General features: G+C 35.9%; 2 protein-coding genes and 1 long non-coding RNA gene across 3 annotated transcripts; 1 reads left to right on the top strand and 2 right to left on the bottom strand.

Annotated features, from left to right (window-relative positions):
* Positions 1-322: 322 nt before the first annotated feature.
* On the bottom strand, positions 323-3,408 carry LOC113297647 (ribosome-binding factor PSRP1, chloroplastic-like). Its single transcript, XM_026546191.1, has 5 exons — positions 2,898-3,408; positions 2,657-2,800; positions 1,771-2,025; positions 910-1,018; positions 323-810 (listed from the first exon to the last, which is right to left on the bottom strand). The coding sequence occupies exons 1-5, from the start codon at positions 3,162-3,164 to the stop codon at positions 683-685; spliced, it is 903 nt and encodes a 300-aa protein (XP_026401976.1). The 5' UTR covers positions 3,165-3,408; the 3' UTR covers positions 323-682.
* Positions 3,409-9,698: 6,290 nt separating this feature from the next.
* On the top strand, positions 9,699-13,208 carry LOC113297646. Its single transcript, XR_003333567.1, has 3 exons — positions 9,699-10,292; positions 11,725-11,809; positions 12,825-13,208. It is a non-coding gene; the product is annotated as an uncharacterized LOC113297646 (long non-coding RNA).
* Positions 13,209-14,703: 1,495 nt separating this feature from the next.
* LOC113292740 (pentatricopeptide repeat-containing protein At4g01400, mitochondrial-like) lies at positions 14,704-16,626 on the bottom strand. The gene has a single exon (XM_026541609.1). It carries the CDS (start codon positions 16,549-16,551, stop codon positions 15,160-15,162), a length of 1,392 nt encoding a protein of 463 aa, XP_026397394.1. The 5' UTR covers positions 16,552-16,626; the 3' UTR covers positions 14,704-15,159.
* Between the last annotated feature and the right edge of the window lie 4,475 nt (positions 16,627-21,101).

The following is a 21,101-nucleotide window of genomic DNA, read 5'->3' as shown; positions in this document are numbered from 1 at the left end:
GCTCCTGGTTTGCCTTTTGCTGCTCCATCGGTGTTGACTTTAATCCAAGGGAACTAAATTTGTTTGTCTTTTGCTGCTCCATCGGTGTTGACTTTAATCCAAGGGAACGAAATTTCTTTTCGATAATTTCTTTTTCACTCATAGTTTCACAAATAAATAAGATATCAGGGGATTTTTATAAGGAGAATATTACTTATGGTACCTCTCGCTAAAATGTTAATACTCTATCACTTTCTCATTTTATGGTACCTCTTTTCCTTCCTCTACATTTATAAAAATTGCAACTATAAATTAATCGTGGTCACATAATGAAAAAGAGGAATCTCTAGAAACTGCACTTTCCATTTATTTTGAAAGAAAAGAAGAATCATAAGAAACTTTGGTATATGCAGCTAAATTCCAAAAAGAAGGAAAAAAAGAAAGAAAAAAGAAGAAGGTATGACAGTACAATAACATCCTTTCATCTTTGTGGGGCATGGGCACTGTAATATACAAATATACCCCAACAAAAAGCTAAGCAATTACAGGCTAAACTTGAACAGCTCCCCTTCTCTTCTTTTTCCTTCTCCGCCAGGGATGGACCCAAATCCTACAGAAATCCATCTCAAACTGGCCAAGTATAAATCGTTGCCCACAGAGTTGCCTATTGTACAACCATCTACCATTATCTACACTTCAGTTTTCAGCCCTTCACTTTGGCAGCAACACGGTCTACTATGACGGTATCATGCTCCTCAGCCTTTGCATCACCTTTGGGAATAATCAACCCATAACCTCGATCTTTTCTCTTATATATAATGTTTATCTCACCTATAGGGAAGATGTAGGTTGAATGTGTTAAGCTTAAGATTATCACTTGTTCTGTCAAGTATTTCAGAATAAATGAGAAAAAACAATTTTATTCGTTACCTGTTGCTTCATTGCGGAATGCATAGAAATCATGAGCTACAAGCTCCAACTGCTCCAACGCTTCAGCCACTGTCAGCGGAGGCATTTCGAAGTATTTTGTACGAACAATCTGGAAAACAAACTCAGTAATGAGTATGAGATAGTATCGTTTCTTGGGGAAACTCCAAGGGATAGGTAGTCCTTCTCAGCACCTATACATGGCTTCTAATAATTTGGTGATACCTATGTCACCTAGGAGTCAATATGAGTTTTAAATGGACAATAAATTGCAGAGGAAGGTTAGGGATACATTAAATTGTCCGTCTCTGGATGTAATCCTCCTCTTCACCTGGTTTGTTTTCTCCAGAGTGTTTTTTAATGTAAAAGACAAACAAAAATCAAGGTGGATTCGACTTCAGTGAAACTCCGGTCACACTCAAATAATTATAGGGATCATTATTTCAAATTACCAGTTTACCACCACCCAAAGATAAGGGACTTTCAATCTTGAAGAAGTTAATGTATATCTTGTTAACCAAATATGACCACACTAAAAATCCAATTGTAGATTCCACAATTTCTGTACCTCAGAAGTTAGAACCTTGAAGAAGAAAGGATGTCAGGAATGGATAGTATTCGTTACATGTAAGAGATTTTTAACCCAGTTACCATTAGAAAAGCAGAAACATACCCACAGTCTTTCACAGAACGTGAAACACATAATCAAATAGATTCGAGGAAAAAGGTATCTGATAGCACTATGCATGTCGAAAGGAGAGAACAAGAAAAAACAGCAATATATTATCATGATAAACAAAACAGATCATAGCAACAGATATATCGCATTGTGTCAAAAATGAGATGATGAGCTGTTTAACATACCTCATCAACGGCAAATGCATCTTCCTTTTCATCTTGAGGTTCTGGCTCCACATCCTCCACCGCAACTTGCAAACCCTGATCCCTTACGTTTAACCTATTGAATCCCTTCATGTGTCGCCCGTGATCTGTATCTTTCTCCTTTATCTTCCTTAATTTCCTTTGTATAATCGACGAAACCAGATCAATACTTCCATAAAGAGACTCTGCATCCTCCTCAGCTCTAACCACACCATGCTTCTTGGTAAACAATGTCACCTGCAGAAACCAATTCCTTCAAATCAACATACAAAAGAATCTAGCACAAATGTATACCCAATGCAAAGTAAAAGTGAGAAACTCCAATGTGCCCTTAGTCAAGGTCGAAACAACAAGACACTAAGGTTATGAATGTACTCGCATTTCCTCTTCTGACTAGGGTAGAAGTTGTTAATAACAAAATCTAGGTGGATCTGGAGGCTCGTTTGCGAGTTCAAACTAGTTTAAACTTAAAAATTAATCAACTAAAGTCTAGAGCAAACGAAATTAATAAACACCCAATCACGCGTAGTTTGACTAGTAAATGAACTGCAATGACTCTAATCCGTAATTAAGCGAGGCATCTTTCATCCATATTTGGTATATTTCCTTATCTTCACAATCTAAAAAAGAATAAATCTCATTTAAGTTTTCAGATTTACTAACCAAGTTAGTAACTATAAGTTGCAGGACTCTATTCCAATAGTGAAGTGTTATCAGCCCAGCTATCAAACAAACCCAATTTTCACCAAACTATGTTCAACAGCATATTTGATCCAGGTGTTATTCATTACTTCAAAATTTTAGCAGTAACTCATACAAAATATTCCTGATATTACTACATTGCCTTGAAAAGGTTTTAAAATATTACCTCACATCTCCTAAGTTTAGGACCTTTCCCAATCTCTCCACCTCGAAGGGACAGCCTAATGTCAACTTCTCTAACAATATGACTATGTTTCTGAACAGCTTTACCAACCTTTTCTTCAACATAAGTCTTAACTTGGTCTGATATCTGCAACATGAAATAAGAAAATCATCATTTTCATTCAAAATAGGATTATATTTTAGTAAATCATCATTTTAAGCATTAGTATTACTACTACTATTACATCTAGGTTTTTGCCTTGAAGGATTAATTTGACAGAAGAAAGAGGACCAGCCCAAGACATTTGAACAACAGATGATTTATTGTTATTCTTGTTTGGTGTAGATTTGATTTGAAGTGAGGAGGAGGAGAACAGATGAGTAGAGTTAGGGTTTATGAAATTAGAATGATGAGATGAGAAGGTAGAAACTGAAGTAGCTTTACAAGCAGGATAAAGACACGGAGGGTAGAAATTTGGATGTGAGAGAGTAGGAGAGAATGCAGTTGCCATTTATTAAGAATTTGCTAACAGGTTTCGAAATTTTGTGGGGGAATATTTGAGTTTTTGAAGAAGAAATGTAAGAATAAGAATGAGATGATGAAGAATGGAGATGGAGTGAGATCTTGTTGTTTAGGGTTTTACAGAAAGGGATTTGGTGTCGCCGTGGTGGCTAATCCAAAACTGGATAATTTCAAGCTTCAAGGACCCATGAATTGTTGGAAGAAAACAAATGAGATTTGTCTGGTGTGACTGAAAATATCTGTCCTGGTTCATCTAATTCATCTATGATTCTGCCACGTCCTGGATAATATTTCTTTCTTTGCCCACGTAATTTTTTCAAATTTCGCACAGTTGATACATTTTTACGGTTCACCCTGGGTTCACATATACAACCCTAGACGTGTAAAAAACCGGTGTATCTCGGATGTGGTCGGGGCACATACAGTGTGTGGTCCCTTCTTTTTGTTCTATTTTTTTTTTTCTATTTTTTCTTTTTTTTTTTAAGTAATGGCCTAACTAAAGAAAGGTTAGAGATCTGCGTCTCCAGTTGGTAGGAGCCAAATTAGAGGTCTAGACTAAAAACAAATTTGAAAATTATCCTTTACCCAAGCATTCAAGGAATGAGCAATAAACTTGATCAACTGAATGCCAGAAGAAATTTTTTCTCTCTCATGCTCTGCAAATCGGTGTCTGTAACTCAGTAAATTTTTCTCTTCATTCCTGTTAATCCTTTGTTTCCTACTGCTCATTCCATGAATTTTTAATTATCTTCTTAGAAATCAAATGTTTTTCTCATAAATCAGTTAGATAATTAATTTTGTTTTTTGGTCTAAACTTTTGTGTTATTCATATTTTCAAATTATCTTGATTATGTTTTTCTACTAATCGTTAAGCTCCCAAATGCGTTTACAGGTCGCTTCATCCTTAATGGCATTTGCCTTGTTTATTGTTGTGATTACAGCGTTTGCTCTGTTAGCTAAATTGCTTTTTGAAGCAAAAGTGTTTCCATTGATTCATCATGATGAGAGTTGTCAACTCAGCAAGGTCTGATTCATTGACTTCTACAGGAAAATTCAAACTAGGAAGAAACGAAAAGAAAGAGATTTCAAATTTCAAAAAAGTCTCGGCATAATTGGTAACGGTTTCCTTATATTACTCGGCGGATTATTAGTATTTACTCTTGTTTCTATTATTAGATTATCCGGTCATAATCTTCAGAGATATTCACTCCATAATTTTAGTCTTGAAAATCTTTCAATTGGAAAGGAAAACCCTAAATCCCATATTCCAAATCCTTATATAATCCATACACAAAGAACACTTCAACACCTCAAAAACTACCAATCTCTCAATACCATAATATCTGCAGAGGCAAATAGTCAAGTATGGATCTTGCTGAAAAATTTAAGCAAGTCGCTCTAGAGTTGGATGTGACTCAGACACTGAAAGCTTAATAGCAGGAAATGAAGTAACTGAATATGAAGAAGAATGGAAGTTATGTTTGGTGGGAATGATTATTATGGAAGAAGGAAAGATGGGTTTCAAAGCTGTCAAGAAACACATCAAATTTACTTGGAACTTTATTCCTGAAGATGAAGTGCAGGTGGCAGAGATAGATGATAACATTATGGTTTTCAGATTTAAAAATGAAGAAACCAAAAAAAATGTTTACATAACTAGACCATGGAGCATCAATGGTTATCTGGTTATTCTTCATAGTTATGATTATGGGGTAATTTACAAAGAACTTGACTGGGTGCATCAATGTTTTTGGATTCAACTCAAGAAGCTCTTACCTGAGCATATGAATCCAATTTCTGTCACAAAAATTGGGAACTAATGGGTGAAGTCATAACAATTGAACCAGCAGATGTTATTCCAGTGGATAAGGATGGGGTGAAAGTGTGTGTGGTATTTGATATCAATAACCCACTAAGAAGAGGTGTACTTGCAAAAACCAATGCAGGATATACTAGGTGGATTAAGTTTTTTTATGAGAGGCAACCACATAATATTTGCCCCTCATGCTACATCATCAAACACACAAGTGGTGCTTGTAAGGCAGCAACAGACTATTTGGAAAAAACTCACAACAAACCATATTTCCTTAGTGCTAAAAAAAATACTGGAAAAAAGAAGATAGTGGAAGGTAATGAGATAGGCTTTGTACCAAATTTCAGAAGAAAAATGAAGCAAAGCATGTTCCTTTTGTTCCTCCCAAAGATGGTATCCTTATCTGTTCTGCTACTGATCAAGCTCAATTGGATGGAGATGAAAACTTGTCTGCAAGATTAGGAAAGAGAGCTAGGATAACAATGAATAAAGGAGATGAAGCTTCCAATGAAACCAACAATAATCTTGCCCAAGTTAACTCTTGTGATGACAATCAATTGGAAATACAAGCTGCAGATAGAATCACTCAGAAGGAAAAGCAACTTGAAAGCATTGATGGGGAGACAAAGGTAAATTTTAAAAATCTTTCTCTTCAATTTATAAAACTGTTTCTCTATATTTTCAATTCTGATAATTATAGACCTTTATATACTCCCAATTGTTTTCTGGATAAAATCTTCCTAAACAAAATGAAAATCATCTCATGGAATGTTTGTGGTTTTGGAAACAAAAATACAAGAAATCATTTACACATGCTCATTAAATCTCAAAACTCAGATATAGTTTTTTTGATTGAGACTAAGAACAAACAAAAAAGGATGCAATTCTTACTTGCTAGATATAAATATCCAAATGTTGCTTTTTTATACCCAATAGGTCTGTCTGGTGGACTATGCACTATGTGGAAAGACAAAATTGATTTCAAAATTGTGGATATGCAGATGAATATGATAAATCGTCTTGTCAAATTTGATAGTCAAAATAACTACTCTTTGTTTACCTGTTTGTATGGTGCTCTTAATGACCATGATAAAGAGGCTCAATGCAATCATCTTAGAGATCTCAGGACTGTCTACAATAATTCCTGGATAGTAATAGGAGATTTAAATTTCATTCTTGACAAGGATGAGAAGGAGGGAGGTAATATTCTTGGTTTAGAGACTCTAGCTGTCCTGCTCTTATTAAATCTGAATGGAAATGTAGTACTAATGGTTCTTTTTCTTTTCAATTTGCTAGCTGTCTCAAAAATACTAAGATTAGTCTCAGACACTGGAATTACCATCACTTTGGTAATATTCAAAATCAGATCTACAATCTGGAATCCCAGTTATCTGCCATTACTAGTGCTAGAAACTCGCACAATGATACCAGAGTTGATGATCTAACTCAAAAACTGAAACATTGGTATGATATTGAAGCTGATTTTTGGAGGCAAAAAGGTAAAGATGATGCTCTCTTGTTAGATGATATAAACACTACTTATTTTCATAAAAAAACAAACTTTAGGAGACAAAGAACTCAAATAGATTCTCTGCAATCTAATATAGGAATTTGGCTTGAGGATAGAAAGGACATAGAGTGTGAACTTCTAAGACACTTTAGTAGCATGAGTAGGACTTCTAATCCTCCTAGTTCAAATAAATATCTTAGTAATATGCAGGCAAAAATTTATGATGCTGACAATGCCATGTTAATTGTTATCCCAAATGCTGATGAGATTAGGAAAATAGTTTTTGAGATGATTTGGACTTCCCCTGGTCCAGATGGCTTTCCTCCTGGTTTCTACCAGATTATATGGGAAACTGTTGGAAATGATGTAGTGAAATTGGTTCAATCTTTTTTTCACTCACATCATCTCCTAAAACAGTTAAATCACAATTTCACATCTCTCATCCCTAAGACTAATTGTCCCAAGAGTGCTATAGATTTTAGACCCATAATTTTATGCAATGTTTCTTATAAAATCATCTCTAAGTTACTTGCTTCTAGTCTCAAAATGGTTCTTCATAAAATTATTTCTCCTGCTCAAACTGCTTTCTTGTCAGGTATATCAATCCATGATAATATCATTATTGCACATGAGTTGATTCATTCGATGAAAAGAACCAAAGCTAGAGATGGTTGTGTATCAATAAAACTGGATATGTCTAAGGCTTTTGATAGAGTGGAATGGTGTTTTCTTATTGATTGTCTTAAAAAATTGGGTTTCTCTAATGATTGGTGCAGCATGATTGAACAGTGTATTACAACTGTCTCTACTTCCATATTGCTTAATGGATCTCTAGGTAATGTTTACCTGCCTCAAAGGGGTTTAAGACAAGGTGACCCCCTATCACCTTATCTATTCATCCTTTGTATGGAATGTCTTTCTAGAAGCTTAATAATAGCTGAACAAAATGGTCTGATACATGGTTATAAAGCAAATAACAGGTGCCCCTCTATATCCCACTTTCTTTTTTTTGTTGATGATTGTCTTATCTTTATTAAGGCTAGAAGTAAATATGCTAGGAATATATCCTCTTTGATTGATCACTTTAGCAAATTCTCTGGTCAGGCTGTGAATTTTGACAAATCTGCATTAGCTTTCAGTAGAAAGGTGTCAAATGCTGTGAAAAATGATATTGCAAATATTCTTAGAATAAGGAGAATGTCTTTAAATGAGAAATATCTAGGTGTCCCTTTACTTATTCAGAAAAGAAAATATGATTCCTTTGTCCACCTTCTTGATAGCTATAATGGTAGGTTAGAAATATGGCACTCTATCTTTTTAGCTGCTCCTGGTAAAACTGTGATGGCAAAATCTGTCCTTGGTAGCCTAGCCAGTCACTACTTAGCTGTTTTTCCAATGCCTAAAGAACTTACAAACAAAATGGACAACATCCAAATGAATTTCTGGTGGGGGAAAAAAGAAAATGATAAGGGTTATTACCCTAAAGGTTGGAGAGATATTGCTCTTCCCAAAGAGTTAGGAGGTCTTAACTGATGCATATGTAGAATCCACAGCCTGATGAACCTTGTCTAAACTTGTAATCTCTTTAGTTTGTATGGAAAGATATTAGAAGAACTGACTTGCTAAACTTGTATCTCCTTGCTAAGTTAGCATGGAGGATGATCACTAACCCTGATGAACCTTGGGCTATTATTATGAGAGAAAAATATTTTCATGATGCTAATCCTTTAACTGATGCAGTTCAATCAAGGATCTTGGATCTGGCAAGGCATTTGTACAGGTTTGAATATTATTAGGAAAAACTACATATGGGAAATAGGTGATGGCTCCTCAGTTAACATATGGAAAGATATTTGGATTCTACATATGCATAAACCACCTCCTAGTCAATTTTACTCTTCTAATATGACAACTGTGAGCCAGCTCATTGACCATGATTCTAAAACTTGGAAACTGTTAAAGAGATTACTAATATTAGAATCCCTATTGCAGTAAAGGATAAGCTAAGGTGGGAGCCCTCTAGTAATGCAATGTTATCTATCAAGTCTGCTTACAACACTATTTTGAATGATAGTTTAGTTGACAAACCTACTAAGAACAACCTAGATATATGCTGAAAATCTTTTTGGAGGCATAAACTTCCTCCAAGAATACAACATTTCATGTGTAAATTCCTCCATGGTTGTATTGCTACAAAATCTAGACTTTCCAGGTTCACTAGACACCAGGATAATAGTTGTGCTCTCTGTGATGGTAACAATGAAACTTTACAACACCTGTTTTTTGAATGCTCAGTTGTCAGGCATATATGGGATATTGTTAATAGCAGCTTATCAAGATTCCTTCAGAACACTGATTTGCATACATGGATATGTAGTTTCTTTTTGAAAGCGAACATATTTGTGTCTAAGGATTTTAGTTTGTATGAAACTTCTAGTTTTATACTTTGGCTAGTCTGGAAAGCCAGATGTGATAAATTGTTTGAGAGTAAAGATTTCCATAGTAATAATATTGCTAACAATATTATCATGCATATGGGTGAATGGACCAGAGTCAAAAGTCTACAGATTACTAGTAGTAGCTCTGAAAGAACAATAGACAAGTTCTGGAATGCTCCTACTAATGGAACTCTCAAAATAAACTTTGATGCTTCACACATTAATAAAACTATTCTTTCAGGATGGGGACTGATACGCAGAGATTTTGCAGGAAACAGTTATGGACTGCGAGGAGGTGCACATCTAGTCATTGATCCAGAACAGGCTGAAGCACAATCCCTTTTAGAAGCTGTACAATGGGCACAAAGGAATGGGTGGAGAAGGATTCTGTAACGACCCTCAAGCTCGTCAACGCTATTTGACTGGTCTAGTGATGATCAAGAGACGAATTAACCGCTAATAACTCGATTAGTTAACTTAGATCTTAATTAATAAAAATTAATCTAACAATAATTTAGATACGAAACTAATATCATTGAATAAGTCTCAAAAATTTATGCGCAATGGACTACTCGAATGTGTCATTCGGATACCGGACGAAGAAGATATCATCAGATTAGTCCGAAGGGAAATTGTTCTTTTTGCAGTTAGACCGACCTAGGCTGCCCACATCCAATTCAATGGGTTCCTTAGTAATTTCTTGGGTTCTTATCCAAATCTTGCATAAGAGAAATTCAGTTTCTCTTCTTTCTTTCTTTTTCTTCTTCTTTCTTCTTTTCTCTTCTTCCTCTCCGTTCTTCACCTGCTAGTGAATTGGGTAATTGAAATAGAGAAAGAGAGATTTTGAGATCGGGAGAGGTAGGGTCTGATTAAGTAGTGATTGTTTCTCGTGGTGTTCAATTTAGTTGATCATGAGAAGTAGTGATGATGATTTATAGAGAAAACAGAAAGTTAGGGTTTCAGTTTGGATTTAAGATATGGAAGAATTCATTAACTAAAGGAGGATTTGGGTGGTTGGTGATGAAGAACAAAAGGGTTGAGTTTTAATTGAAGTTCTGAAGTTGTTTTGGAGATGAATTAAAGAGTTAGGGTTTCTGTTCTTTCCGAACATAAAATTATGGTTCGTAATCAACTAGGAGTCCGTTTAATAAGGAATAAGAAGAAAATTAAAGGATGGGTTCGATGTAATTGAAGTTTTTGATCGTTGTTTTGGGTTCAATTCAGAGAAGTCTTGATTTGAGCATGAAATTAGGATTTACTAAGAACTGATGCTGGTAATGAAGCTTGTTGAGGTGGCTAGTTGAACTATGTGAAGAAGAGGAAATGATTTCAGTGGCTTGAACAAGTTAAATCAAGGTAATTGCTTTCTTAGTCAATTTAGTGACTTTGTTTATTGTTAAGTCTTTAAGATTGTTATGGAATTAAGTTTTGAGTTGTGTGTGCATATCAGAATTAGTATTTCAGGTTGTTTTAATAGTGAACTCTAGAATGTGTTTGTGATGGATTGAGTTTAGAGAAATGAAATTAGATGAATGTTAGACAGCGAAGAATCTTTGAAGAGGTTAACTGAATTGGTGTAGGTAGAAGTCTTGAACTGAGACTCTGGTAGTACTATGGTGAACTGATGTTGGTGGTGGTGTTGAACTGGTGGTGGTTTTAAGAAAGGATGAACTTATGTTTGAATGGCTTTGTTGTGGTGGTGCCGGAATTGCTTAAATAGCAGTCCAGAGTTGGTGATTGAGATGAATGCTAAGAGATGGGTTGCAAGAAGAGTTTTGGTGATGTTGTTGTTGCTGTTATGAAGTATTGACAGATAATAAGTTGGACTTGTGTCTTCAGTTGAGAGATATTGATTGTGTTGATGCAATTAGAACTGTACTTGAAGTTTAAAGGAAATGTAATGAGACTAAGTCAGGGTGTGTGGATTTGGAGCTGCATATGGCTGTGGTTTAGGTTTATATTGATCTATAGGGTTAATACTTGTTAGTAATGAGGCAAAATGAGGTTTAGAAGTGGTATTGATGTTAACTACAGGGTAACTATGTTGGTTATAGTGAACTAAGAAAGAGACTGGTATTGGTGGATCAATTTGTTGGACGTTGTTGTTATAGTTGTAAGTGAAGACTGTAACTGTAATGGAGGCGGTTCAAGTTAAGGCTTAATGATGTTGGTGCAGTCGAGCTGGTGTGTGGGTTAAATGAACTGAAGATGTTGGGATTACAGAATTCTTGAGTTAGAATTGGAATTGGTGTAGAGTCTGAGATTACATCAGATTGTCTGATATTGCAGATGTGTTAGATTTCAATTATTTCGAAAATATAGAACTGTGTATAGTTAGAATGGTTGTAGAGTTGTAGTTGCATTTGAGTTTAGTTTGAGCATCTTGTCTTTTGTTGGTGTTTTAATGTTCTTGGACATTTTTCTGTCACCCCTGTCAGATGTTTGGCTAATTTAGTTCAGATGACTCAGTTTTCTAACTGAGTTGAATCGGTGTTAACTCATCGAGTTTCCATATCTTGACCTGAGTTAACTAGTTGACCTGTCCTTGACTTGTTTGACTTGACCTTTGACTAGACCTTGACCTGACCTTGGATGTCGACTGTCAGTTGACCCTTGGGCTGTTAGTGACTGTTAGTTGACCTTGTTGAACCGAGCCTTAGCTTAGTGTTTTGGGCTTAGAACCATTAGATAGTTCACTTAGCATATAATTAGAGAATTGTATGAAATTATGATATGAGCCTTGTATGAGTTTTTTAGCTAATTCTTAGAGTGCTTGTGTGATTAACAGTTAGTCTTTATTAACAATGATCGATTCAAAGGATGAACGAGTGGATTGACAATCTTGAGGTAGGCGAGGCTTGTCTTCAGAACAGGTGGGAACTCTTATAACTCTCTTGTAATCATTAAGTTACTTTGAATGGGGAGCATGATGTGTCTTATTATTTTTGAGCATGTTTGAATGTAATTATATGTTCTTATGCAATACATGTTTGAGTGCAATTGATTGTGTATGTTGCGCATATGCATTGTATAGTCTCCTCGCGAGGATTGTCTGTGTTCTCCACGGATTCTCGCTAAGCGTTTATAGGTGGGGAAGGCCACGCACTAGTATGTAGGTGAAGATCGGTACCCAATATTACTATAGGTCAAGCAACCTATATATTACATAGACCCTAGAAGTTGTCTGGTGGCAGCTGTGGGTTGATATTATTATTTTATACCTATTTTACTATAGGGGGAATGAGTCTCTGCCTTGAGGGTACCTGCGGGACACATCAGGGTACCACTGGGTAGAGGAGAATAATAAGCCCCCAGCTATCAAATATATGTGGGGAGATTTGGTCGTTTGCATATTATGCTTGATTGTTCAGTCTTAGTAGTATGACTGGGTTAGTATGATCTCGACTCAGGAAGAAATTCTAGGTTCCTGGTAGGATGGGACCTATTGGGAACCTGCTCTGCGGGGTCGAGTCATATTAATCAAACCTTCTTATATATTCTAGACTTAGATGGTGGCATCCGAATTTATGAGGAGTACTCATTCCATGAAAACATCATATGGTACCTCGATTCATGCTATCATTTGAGACTGGAGTTATTCTAGCATCTTCTCCTTCATTAAGTGAGACGAGGTTAGGATGACATATGTTTAGGCTGTTGTATTTCGTCTCCGTAGATCCGTCCGGTGGTGGATCTTTTATAGATATTGTTCATGGACACAATATCTGGGGAGGAGAGTTGGAGCAATCTTCTGCTTTGTGTTGTGTGTATCAGATGTGCAATCATTTTTTTAGTAGAACTGTGAAGTATGTTAGTGATTACCTGATTGTTATAAAGGTATCCATTGAGCCCCTTTTGGGATGATGTGCTCACTCATTCCCACTTCAGTTTTTCAGTTACCAGAAGATATGGTGCATGCGAAGATATTCGTTTCCGTCTCTTAAAGATTTTAGTGTTGCTTCGATTATTTTAGGTTTTGTACATTATTTTTGTAATCACCAACAGACTATTTAATTTATATAACTTGAGAGATTTTTCATTTATAATTGTTTCGAGTGATTGGTTTAGTTTTGGGTTAAATTTTGTATAAGATTTTCTATTTGGAAGTTAAGATATATGATTGAGATATTTAATTCCTCATTAGGTAGTTAATCGCTTGGATTAATAAGTAGCTAAATTTTGGGGCGCTACAGATTCACTTGGAGGGAGATTGTCAAAATGTGATAGCTGCAGTTAATGGAAGTTCCACGTCAATAAAATGGACAACTTCTAGCTTAGTCCATGATGCTTTAGTTTTATTAAGATCCTTTGATTTCTGGGCATGCACTTATGGTCATAGAGATACAAATCACATTGCATACTCTTTAGCTAAGCATGCAAGATCCCAAGCAGTTTGTTTTTGTTGGTCAAACAATATCCCTGGTTGGATAAAACATCTAATACAGCAAGATAAAAACAATTTGTAAGCTTTGAAATTCAATAGATATCTTTTTTCCTATTAAAAAAAAGGAATGAGCAATATTGTTGCAGATTCTAGGTTGAAACGTAAAGATACAAGAAATAAGACTAGAACTAAAAAAGGAGATATCACATCCGTTCTTTGATTACCCTCGAAGTTCCCTTGAGAAAATTGGTCAATCGAAGCTTTGACATCACTTTCCACAATGAAGTGTGTAAACTGATGTTCCACTGCATTCTTCAAAATTGTCCAAATTACTCTAGTTTCTGCTTCTTCTGAAAAATAGGCTTCAGAATTTATAGCAACACAAAAAGAAAACTTTCCCACAACATCACGAATTATATAGCTTGCACCATTAGCCATAAAGAGGAAATCAAAGGCACCATCCGTATTCCCTTTTAACCATCCTGGAGGAGAAGGCATCCAAAAAGCTCCACCAATGACATTAGGGTAGGGGATAGCTATTTCGCTTCAATTTCCCTTCTACAAAGAAAAAATGGAAGCTTTAGTTACGATTGAATACACTTTTTTCATCTTATATGAATCGTATGATGAAGTACTACATGAGTGGATATATAGGAATTCAAATCTACCGAATCACTCATGTTATGATCTTCTACATCCTAGGTCTCCCCGTTCCATCATCTGGTTTATGTTCTTCATGCAGCATTCAGACCGAATAACTCTATGAAATTACGTCGATACTTCCACGTATTACGGGTGTTAAGGTTGTAATCACAAATTTTTTTAAATATTATGCCCACAAGGGCCACAACTACCTAAAAAGCAAACCAACTTTCCTATTTTTACTTGTAGTGTTTTGATATTTTGATTCTTGATATTTTAGCTTTGGGAAAAACAAATAACAGCAAGGGGTTGGGAATCGGTCCTGTTTTTCCTCTTCTTCCCGTTTCTTTTCTTTAAAAGAAACTTGTCTATTATAAAGTGTGGATCATCCTTATTATGTCTATCTTCTCGTTACATCCTTGATTGCTACAGTAGTTCAATTATTTACTAAGACTAGAATAATAGAAACCTCATACTTATCCAAGAATATTCTCCATGTTCTTGACATGCCACACTTAATAATCCATTTTTTTCACGATTGTAGTTAGAATTTAGAGAGGCAGTAAGAAAGAAGCTTTTGCCAACAGATTCATTGCACGGAGAGTTTTGAGCATCTGAAATTTGGTCGTAATTTTTCACCAACAGAAGCCTAGTTCTTTTTCCCTATTTTTCTTCCACAAGCAAGGGCACTTCCAAAATTTTGTTTCACGTTTTACTGTTCTTTGTAGTACAGTGCAAAAATGAAGAAGCTCACAATATACATACATACATTAACCAACATTCTTTATCACCTCTGACAAGAAGGCAGCGCGATAGTTTTTTTATCCATCACTTAGTTTTCCTCTATGAAGTGTAGAATTCCGGTTAACTGTTTATAAATACATTTTTCAGTTGGACACCGCAAAGGCACAAAAAAAGAAAGAAAATACTTGCAGGAAAAACAAGATTCAGCTACCCCGTTCTCATAAACAAGTAATAGCCCCTAAAGATCTTAAATCAAATGTCTAACAAGGATTGTAAGTTCTTAATAACTGTTTCTGAGTTTCAAGAACATCATCATGAACTGAATTCCAGCAACACTCATGAAAACACCAATCACCATGATAAGCCCGCAATTTGTGTGCAGGAATAAAGTTATAATGCATGTTACTTGGCATATAAACACCTGAAATTTCAAATTGAAACCCCCAGAAATAATTAAATCTTCCATGCTTTCGCTTGTATTCTCCTAATCAAGTACTCCTCTTGTCCATGTCGTACATCTATTACATGAGTGTCATGTGTTACCTCTTCCTTAAGAATCCTCCTTAAAGTATCCTCTGTTCTCATCATCTCATCATTGTTGCAAACCCTCGGCACAATTGCAGCCCAAATCTCCCTGTGTGGAGCTTCCCTGTGTATGAGCATTTCCTGAAGCACTTGACAAGCTTCCTCTATCTTACCCACATTGCAGAAACCCTTGATCAAAGAGTTAAAAACAGAAACATGCGGAGAAAAACCTTTTGAAATCATTTCATACATAAAATTCGTTGCTTCATCATGCATCCCATGATTACATAACCCATTAACCAACGTCCTATACGAAACCAAATTAGGTACACACCCACTAGATTCCATATCATCAAAAATTTTACAAGCATCAACTGCTTTCTTTTCTCTACAAAACCCTAATATTATAGTATTATAATGAACAATATCGGGATTACAGCCTTTCACTTTCATCCTACAGAGAAGTTTATAAGCTTCTTTCAACTTCTTCTTCCTGCACAAACTATTCAACAAAGACGTATAACTTAACGCATCCGGCACAAACCCTTTATTCAACATATCTTCTAATAAGTCGACTGCTTTGTTCACTTGACCTTTCCTACACAACCCTTGCATCACAATTCGATAAGACTCGGCATCCGGAAGAACATCTCTCTTAAACATTTCATTGAACAAGTTATACGCAATACTTATATCACCATTAAAACAAAAGGCACGCATTAAAATACTGTAAGATTTTGTATTTAAAGACATACCAAATCGATCAACAGTCCTAAATAGATCTAATGCAGTTCGAAGATAATTTTGATGGGCAACAAGAACTTGAAGAAGTTGATTAAAGTGTTCTGGACGCGGTTTACAATCAGATTCAAGCATTGTATAGAATGTTTTTAGGGCTTGACCCGGTAATTTTGCATCACCGTAAATTTGAATAATATCTCCGAAAAAATCAGGGGTTACAGGGTAACGATCGGATTTGAGTCGCTTGATGAGATTTTGCATAAGAGAGAAATGGCGGGAACCGCCAAGTTTACAAATTAAGGTACGAAATGAAGAGTATGAATGGCAGAAATTAGGTTGACGAGAAGCTAAATCGAAGATATTTTTAGCGAGAAGAGGATCCGATTCAGATGCCATGAGTTTTTGTACTTGAGCTGGTGAATAAATGAGGGGTTTAATTTTTGATATTTTGTTTTGGGAATTTTTAGAAGATGAATAATTATGAGATGTGATTTGGAATATGGGGTTTAGGGTCACAGCTAAAAACATCAGGGTTTTGTAGGGATTGAGAGATAGTTGGGAGCGGTTAAAGATCATCATGTTTTGCAACGGCTACTTTTTCACTTCCGAGAGAGATACAGCGTCGGACTGAAAGTAAGAGCTTTGCCTTGTACTTTTTTTTTTCCTTCTTCTACGGTTTTTGCCTTTCTATGTATAAAAAAAAGGGAACGGATCCCCTAACTTAAAAAATCAACTTAACTTCTTAACCAGCGATTAGCTTATTTCCCACCGTTAGATACCCAAGTCACAATATACTTACGATTTTAATTTAGCTTGGCTTAAGCCGAGTCAGCTACCACCGTTACCTTGTATAAGACATTGAACCCAATGCCAGCATACGAGATTCCGAAACATATCTCCAGTATTGAAACATACGCAAAAATATCGTGTGGCCCTTTTTTAGGTGGTCCCATGTCTGTTAGTTCTTTGGGAAAACACCTTTATTGTTTGGTCCATAATAATTTAAAAATATAATAAAACAGACAAAATTAGAACGCACGATTAGGGGATATTGAAACTAATTGGGGGATATAAATTACTTCCCCTAACCAATAGTGTTTGCTAAGGGGTGTTTTCTGGGGGATATTAAAATACCCTTCCCTCAAAATAAAAATCAAAAAACTTAAAATCAGAAACAAAATCATATCCCACATTTGCATCTTCACTTCTTATTAATCTCTTTTAGGGTTAGAGCTTTGAAACCCAAATATTCCTCATTCCCTTTCAAATTCTCAATTCTCCCCACTCCCTTTCAAATTCTCTTCTCCTTCTCTACCGGCTCCTCACTTTGGAAACGATTTTTTATTTTTTACATTCGGAAGTGATGAAGACCATGCCGGTAGTGATGAAGACCATGCCGGAAGTGATGAAGACCATGCCGGTAGTGATAAAGACATGCCGAAAGTGATGAAAACCATGCCGGAAGTGATGAAGACCATGTCGGTAGTGATAAAGACATGCCGGTAGTGATGAAGACCATGTCAGAAATAATTTTTTTTACATCGCCGGAAGTGATGAAGACCATGCTGAAATTGATGAAGACCATGCCGGAAACGGTGCCGGCATGCTTGGTAACTAACATTCAATGCCGTAACTAAATGCCGACATGCTCGATAGAAATCTATCAATGTCGGTCGTCAAGTGAAAAAAATTCAATTTTCTGGATACTTTACATCATGTGCCGGCAAAGATATTTAAGCAACATACTATGCCGGAAAACGTTGCCGGCATGCTCGAGAATTAACTAACGGTGCCGGTAGTGGACTGATTAAAACCAGAATAGGTCGAACACAGCCGGGAGGGGCTACATCCCCTGGACCCCCCAGACCCCCTGGATAGCATTCTGAAGAAAAAAATAACTTTTGTACTAGCATAGTTTTTTGGTTGAATACTATGCCGACTTGAATTTCAAAATGGGGGATAAGCTCGGTGCCGGCATGGACGTGGTATGAATACCATGCCGGTATGACTGCTTCCGGCATTGTATTCATACCACGTCCATGCCGGCACCGAGCTTTTTCAGCTGCAAAAATGGTGGATTCAAAGAAAAAAAATGAATTTTTCAACCTCTTAGCATCAATTCTCTCTTCACAATCATCCTCCATTTTCACCAAAAAAAGTTCCCTCTTAAATACTTTTTCCCTCCTACTCTCACCTCACTCAATAACTCACCCAAATACAAATAAAAATACACACTAACCATTTAACATTCGGGCGAACGAATCGACGATTAACTCAGAGATCGAATCGGTCTACTGAGTTCTGATTCTCTCATTAATTTACCCTTAGATCTTTGGTTTTAATCTTTTTTTTATGTATTAATTTGTTTCCTATGTGAATTATTTCATGATTTAATGATTCCCTATCTTTAATTTTGCCGGTTCTATATTCAATTGCTTTTTGTTTTTTAATTTAACTTTGAAATTCTCGCTTCTTATCTTCTCATGTTTGTTGCTTAGTCATGTCTAGCAGGTATTGCTAGGTGGCTTCTGATTTTTCACTCTGGTAAAGGTTTCCCATCATAAAGGTTGTATCCCATTCAAAGTGTTTTGTGAAGGTTTTCAAGATGATAAGGTTGAACGCACTGCACAAGGTTACCGCAACAGACAAAAGGTTCAGGTACTTTAATCGTTGCCCAATTTACAATAAACCTCAATTGCATAACCAGTTGAATGTCAAGAGAAGTAGCACCATGTTTAAGATCTGCTCAACACGTATTCACTGGTTTTACTGTAAGGATCTTATAAATAGAGGATATGTTCGCTCTCAATTATCTCAACATTGGCTTCACTTCTTTTTACTTTTCATTCTCTTCTGTTATCTCAATATGTCCACTAGAAAATCAATTGGTGAGGTATCTGATCTCATTGAACAAATTAGAAATACTACTCTAGAAGAGGATGCACAAGTTAAGAGAGTGATAAGATATCCGCATATTAAGTTGCAGCCAAGTATTTAAAAATGGTCAGTCTGTTTGATTGCAAAAATATTCTGTGAATTTCCTCTGAGTACGGATAAGGTGGAGCAATAGGCAACTATGGCTTGGGGACATGGGAATTTTCAAATCAGAAGGCATGCCACCAATATGTTTTTATTTCGTTTTTATGATTGGGATAGTTATAATACAGTACTGGAGGAAGGACCATGGAGTTTGGATGGATATTTAGTTTTTTTCGGGAATGGAATACCTCAACTATTACTGACAATCTTGATTTCCTCACTCATCAATTCTGGATTGATATCAAAAACTCCCACCGGAATTTCTTAATCTTGAAGTGGAGAATCAAATTGCAAGTATTCTGGGGAATCCTCTCAAGGTAATACCTGAAGATGGTAATCCTACTGATACAAATGTTGTAAGTGTTTTAATTGAATTTAATGTTTCAAACCCTATGTTAAGGGGTATAATGACAAAGAATGCAGCTAAAATAACTCAGTGGATTCCTATATATTTTCAGAGGAAACCTAGGAAACTTTGTCCTGCCTGTCTTATAATTGATCATGATGAATTAACTTGTTCAGATAAGGTATATCATGTGCAAACTATATCTAGTTATATTTTAAAATTTGGTGAGGATTTTGGTGAGGATTTTGGTGAGGTTATTGATCCCAGAGCTAACAATCCTAAATATAAGCAGGAGGAAAAGATCCTTATTTCTCCTAAGAAAACTAGATCCAAAAAAAGAATGGAGAAGAGACACTTTCAGATTCCTGAAGATGGTTATCATATCTCTATCATTTATTCAGTCTCTGAAAGAGGGGAGGAAACTTCTACAGCTCGCGGACCCAAAAGAAATCGTGAAGGATCGGTTGCAAGTAGCTCTGCTAGTATTCAGATTCAAGACAATATGCCAGCAAGCTTTTATCAGGATCCAGCAGCTACTAATGTTTCGCAGGAAAGAATGCAGTCAACTTATAATGTTTATGAGCATCAGATGCATCCTAGCTTCCATCGGCCTTATCCTCAACAAGGTGACTGGGAAAACCTTATTGGATTTCATGGGAACTATATACCAGAGCAAAGGGATCAAGTTTACTTCTCAACCCAACTTTTTAATCCTCTACTTTGTCTAGTCTATTTATATTTCTTTTGCTGATTGCACTTTGCGAATCTTTTAGTTTTTCTCTTTTCATTCAGTTGAGCCAGTCTTCTTATTTGATTAGCATGCACATTTTAGCTTGGAATGTCCAGGGCTTAGGCAATAAAAATACTAGATATCAATTACAATATTGTATATATCAATATACCCCGGACATTATTTTTCTGTCAGAAACTAAACAACAAAAAAAAACAAATCTTTTTTCTTGCTGCATTCTATGAAATATCCTCATGTTTGGTGTCATAACACAAAACAAAAGGCTAGTGGTCTTGCTGTTCTTTGGAAAGATGGCTTTAAGATTGAACTCATGCATTATACAGATAATATAGTCAATTTTATACTCCATAATGGTCCTCAGAATCATCAATGGGTACTCACCTGTATGTACAGTCCTTGTTACAATGATGCTAGAACTGAACAATGGAAGATTATTGAGGATACGGGAAGACATATGAACTTGCCATGGATCATCATTGGTGATATAAATGTCACTTTATCTTGTTATGATATAAACTCATTTTCAACCCGAAAATTTTCAACACTTGTTATCATTCAAAATACTATTAACTAATGTGGTCTCCAAGAAATTCCTTTCACTGGCCATCCATTCACTTGGTCTAACCATCGTAAAACAGTTCAATTAGTCCAAACTAGATTGGATAGGGATCTTGCTTCAAACCAATGGTTATCTATGTTTCCTGATGCTATTCTCAACCACCTTATCTCACTTGGGTCTGATTATGCACTGATTTTACTATCAACTAATCCTTCACATACCAATCTATATAAGCCTTTTCGGTTGTATGAAACTTGGACGAAGCATGTGTATTTTAAATCAATGGTCAAGGATGAGTGGAATTCAGTTCATGGAGTTTTTCCAAATTCGCAATTCACCAATAAACTCAATAAGGTTCGTAAGGGTATTCAAAATGGAAAAAGATCTACTTTGGAAATATTGATGCTCGAATTCAGGCAGTTCAACAACAAATT

The sequence above is a fragment of the Papaver somniferum genome, chromosome 7, assembly GCF_003573695.1.
Source record: "Papaver somniferum cultivar HN1 chromosome 7, ASM357369v1, whole genome shotgun sequence".
Taxonomy (NCBI): Eukaryota; Viridiplantae; Streptophyta; class Magnoliopsida; order Ranunculales; family Papaveraceae; genus Papaver; species Papaver somniferum.
This window is presented reverse-complemented; position numbering and strand designations above follow the sequence as displayed.

Excerpts from the sequence above, each read along its gene's own strand:
- LOC113297647 (XM_026546191.1), bottom strand. The coding sequence starts at position 3,164 with ATGGCAACTGCATTCTCTCCTACTCTCTCACATCCAAATTTCTACCCT. Across the intron at positions 1,019-1,770 it reads ATGCATTTGCCGTTGATGAG|ATTGTTCGTACAAAATACTT; the intron begins GTATGTTAAACA and ends TTTGTTTTCCAG. Across the intron at positions 811-909 it reads ATTCCGCAATGAAGCAACAG|GTGAGATAAACATTATATAT; the intron begins GTAACGAATAAA and ends TCTTCCCTATAG.
- LOC113292740 (XM_026541609.1), bottom strand. The coding sequence starts at position 16,551 with ATGATGATCTTTAACCGCTCCCAACTATCTCTCAATCCCTACAAAACC.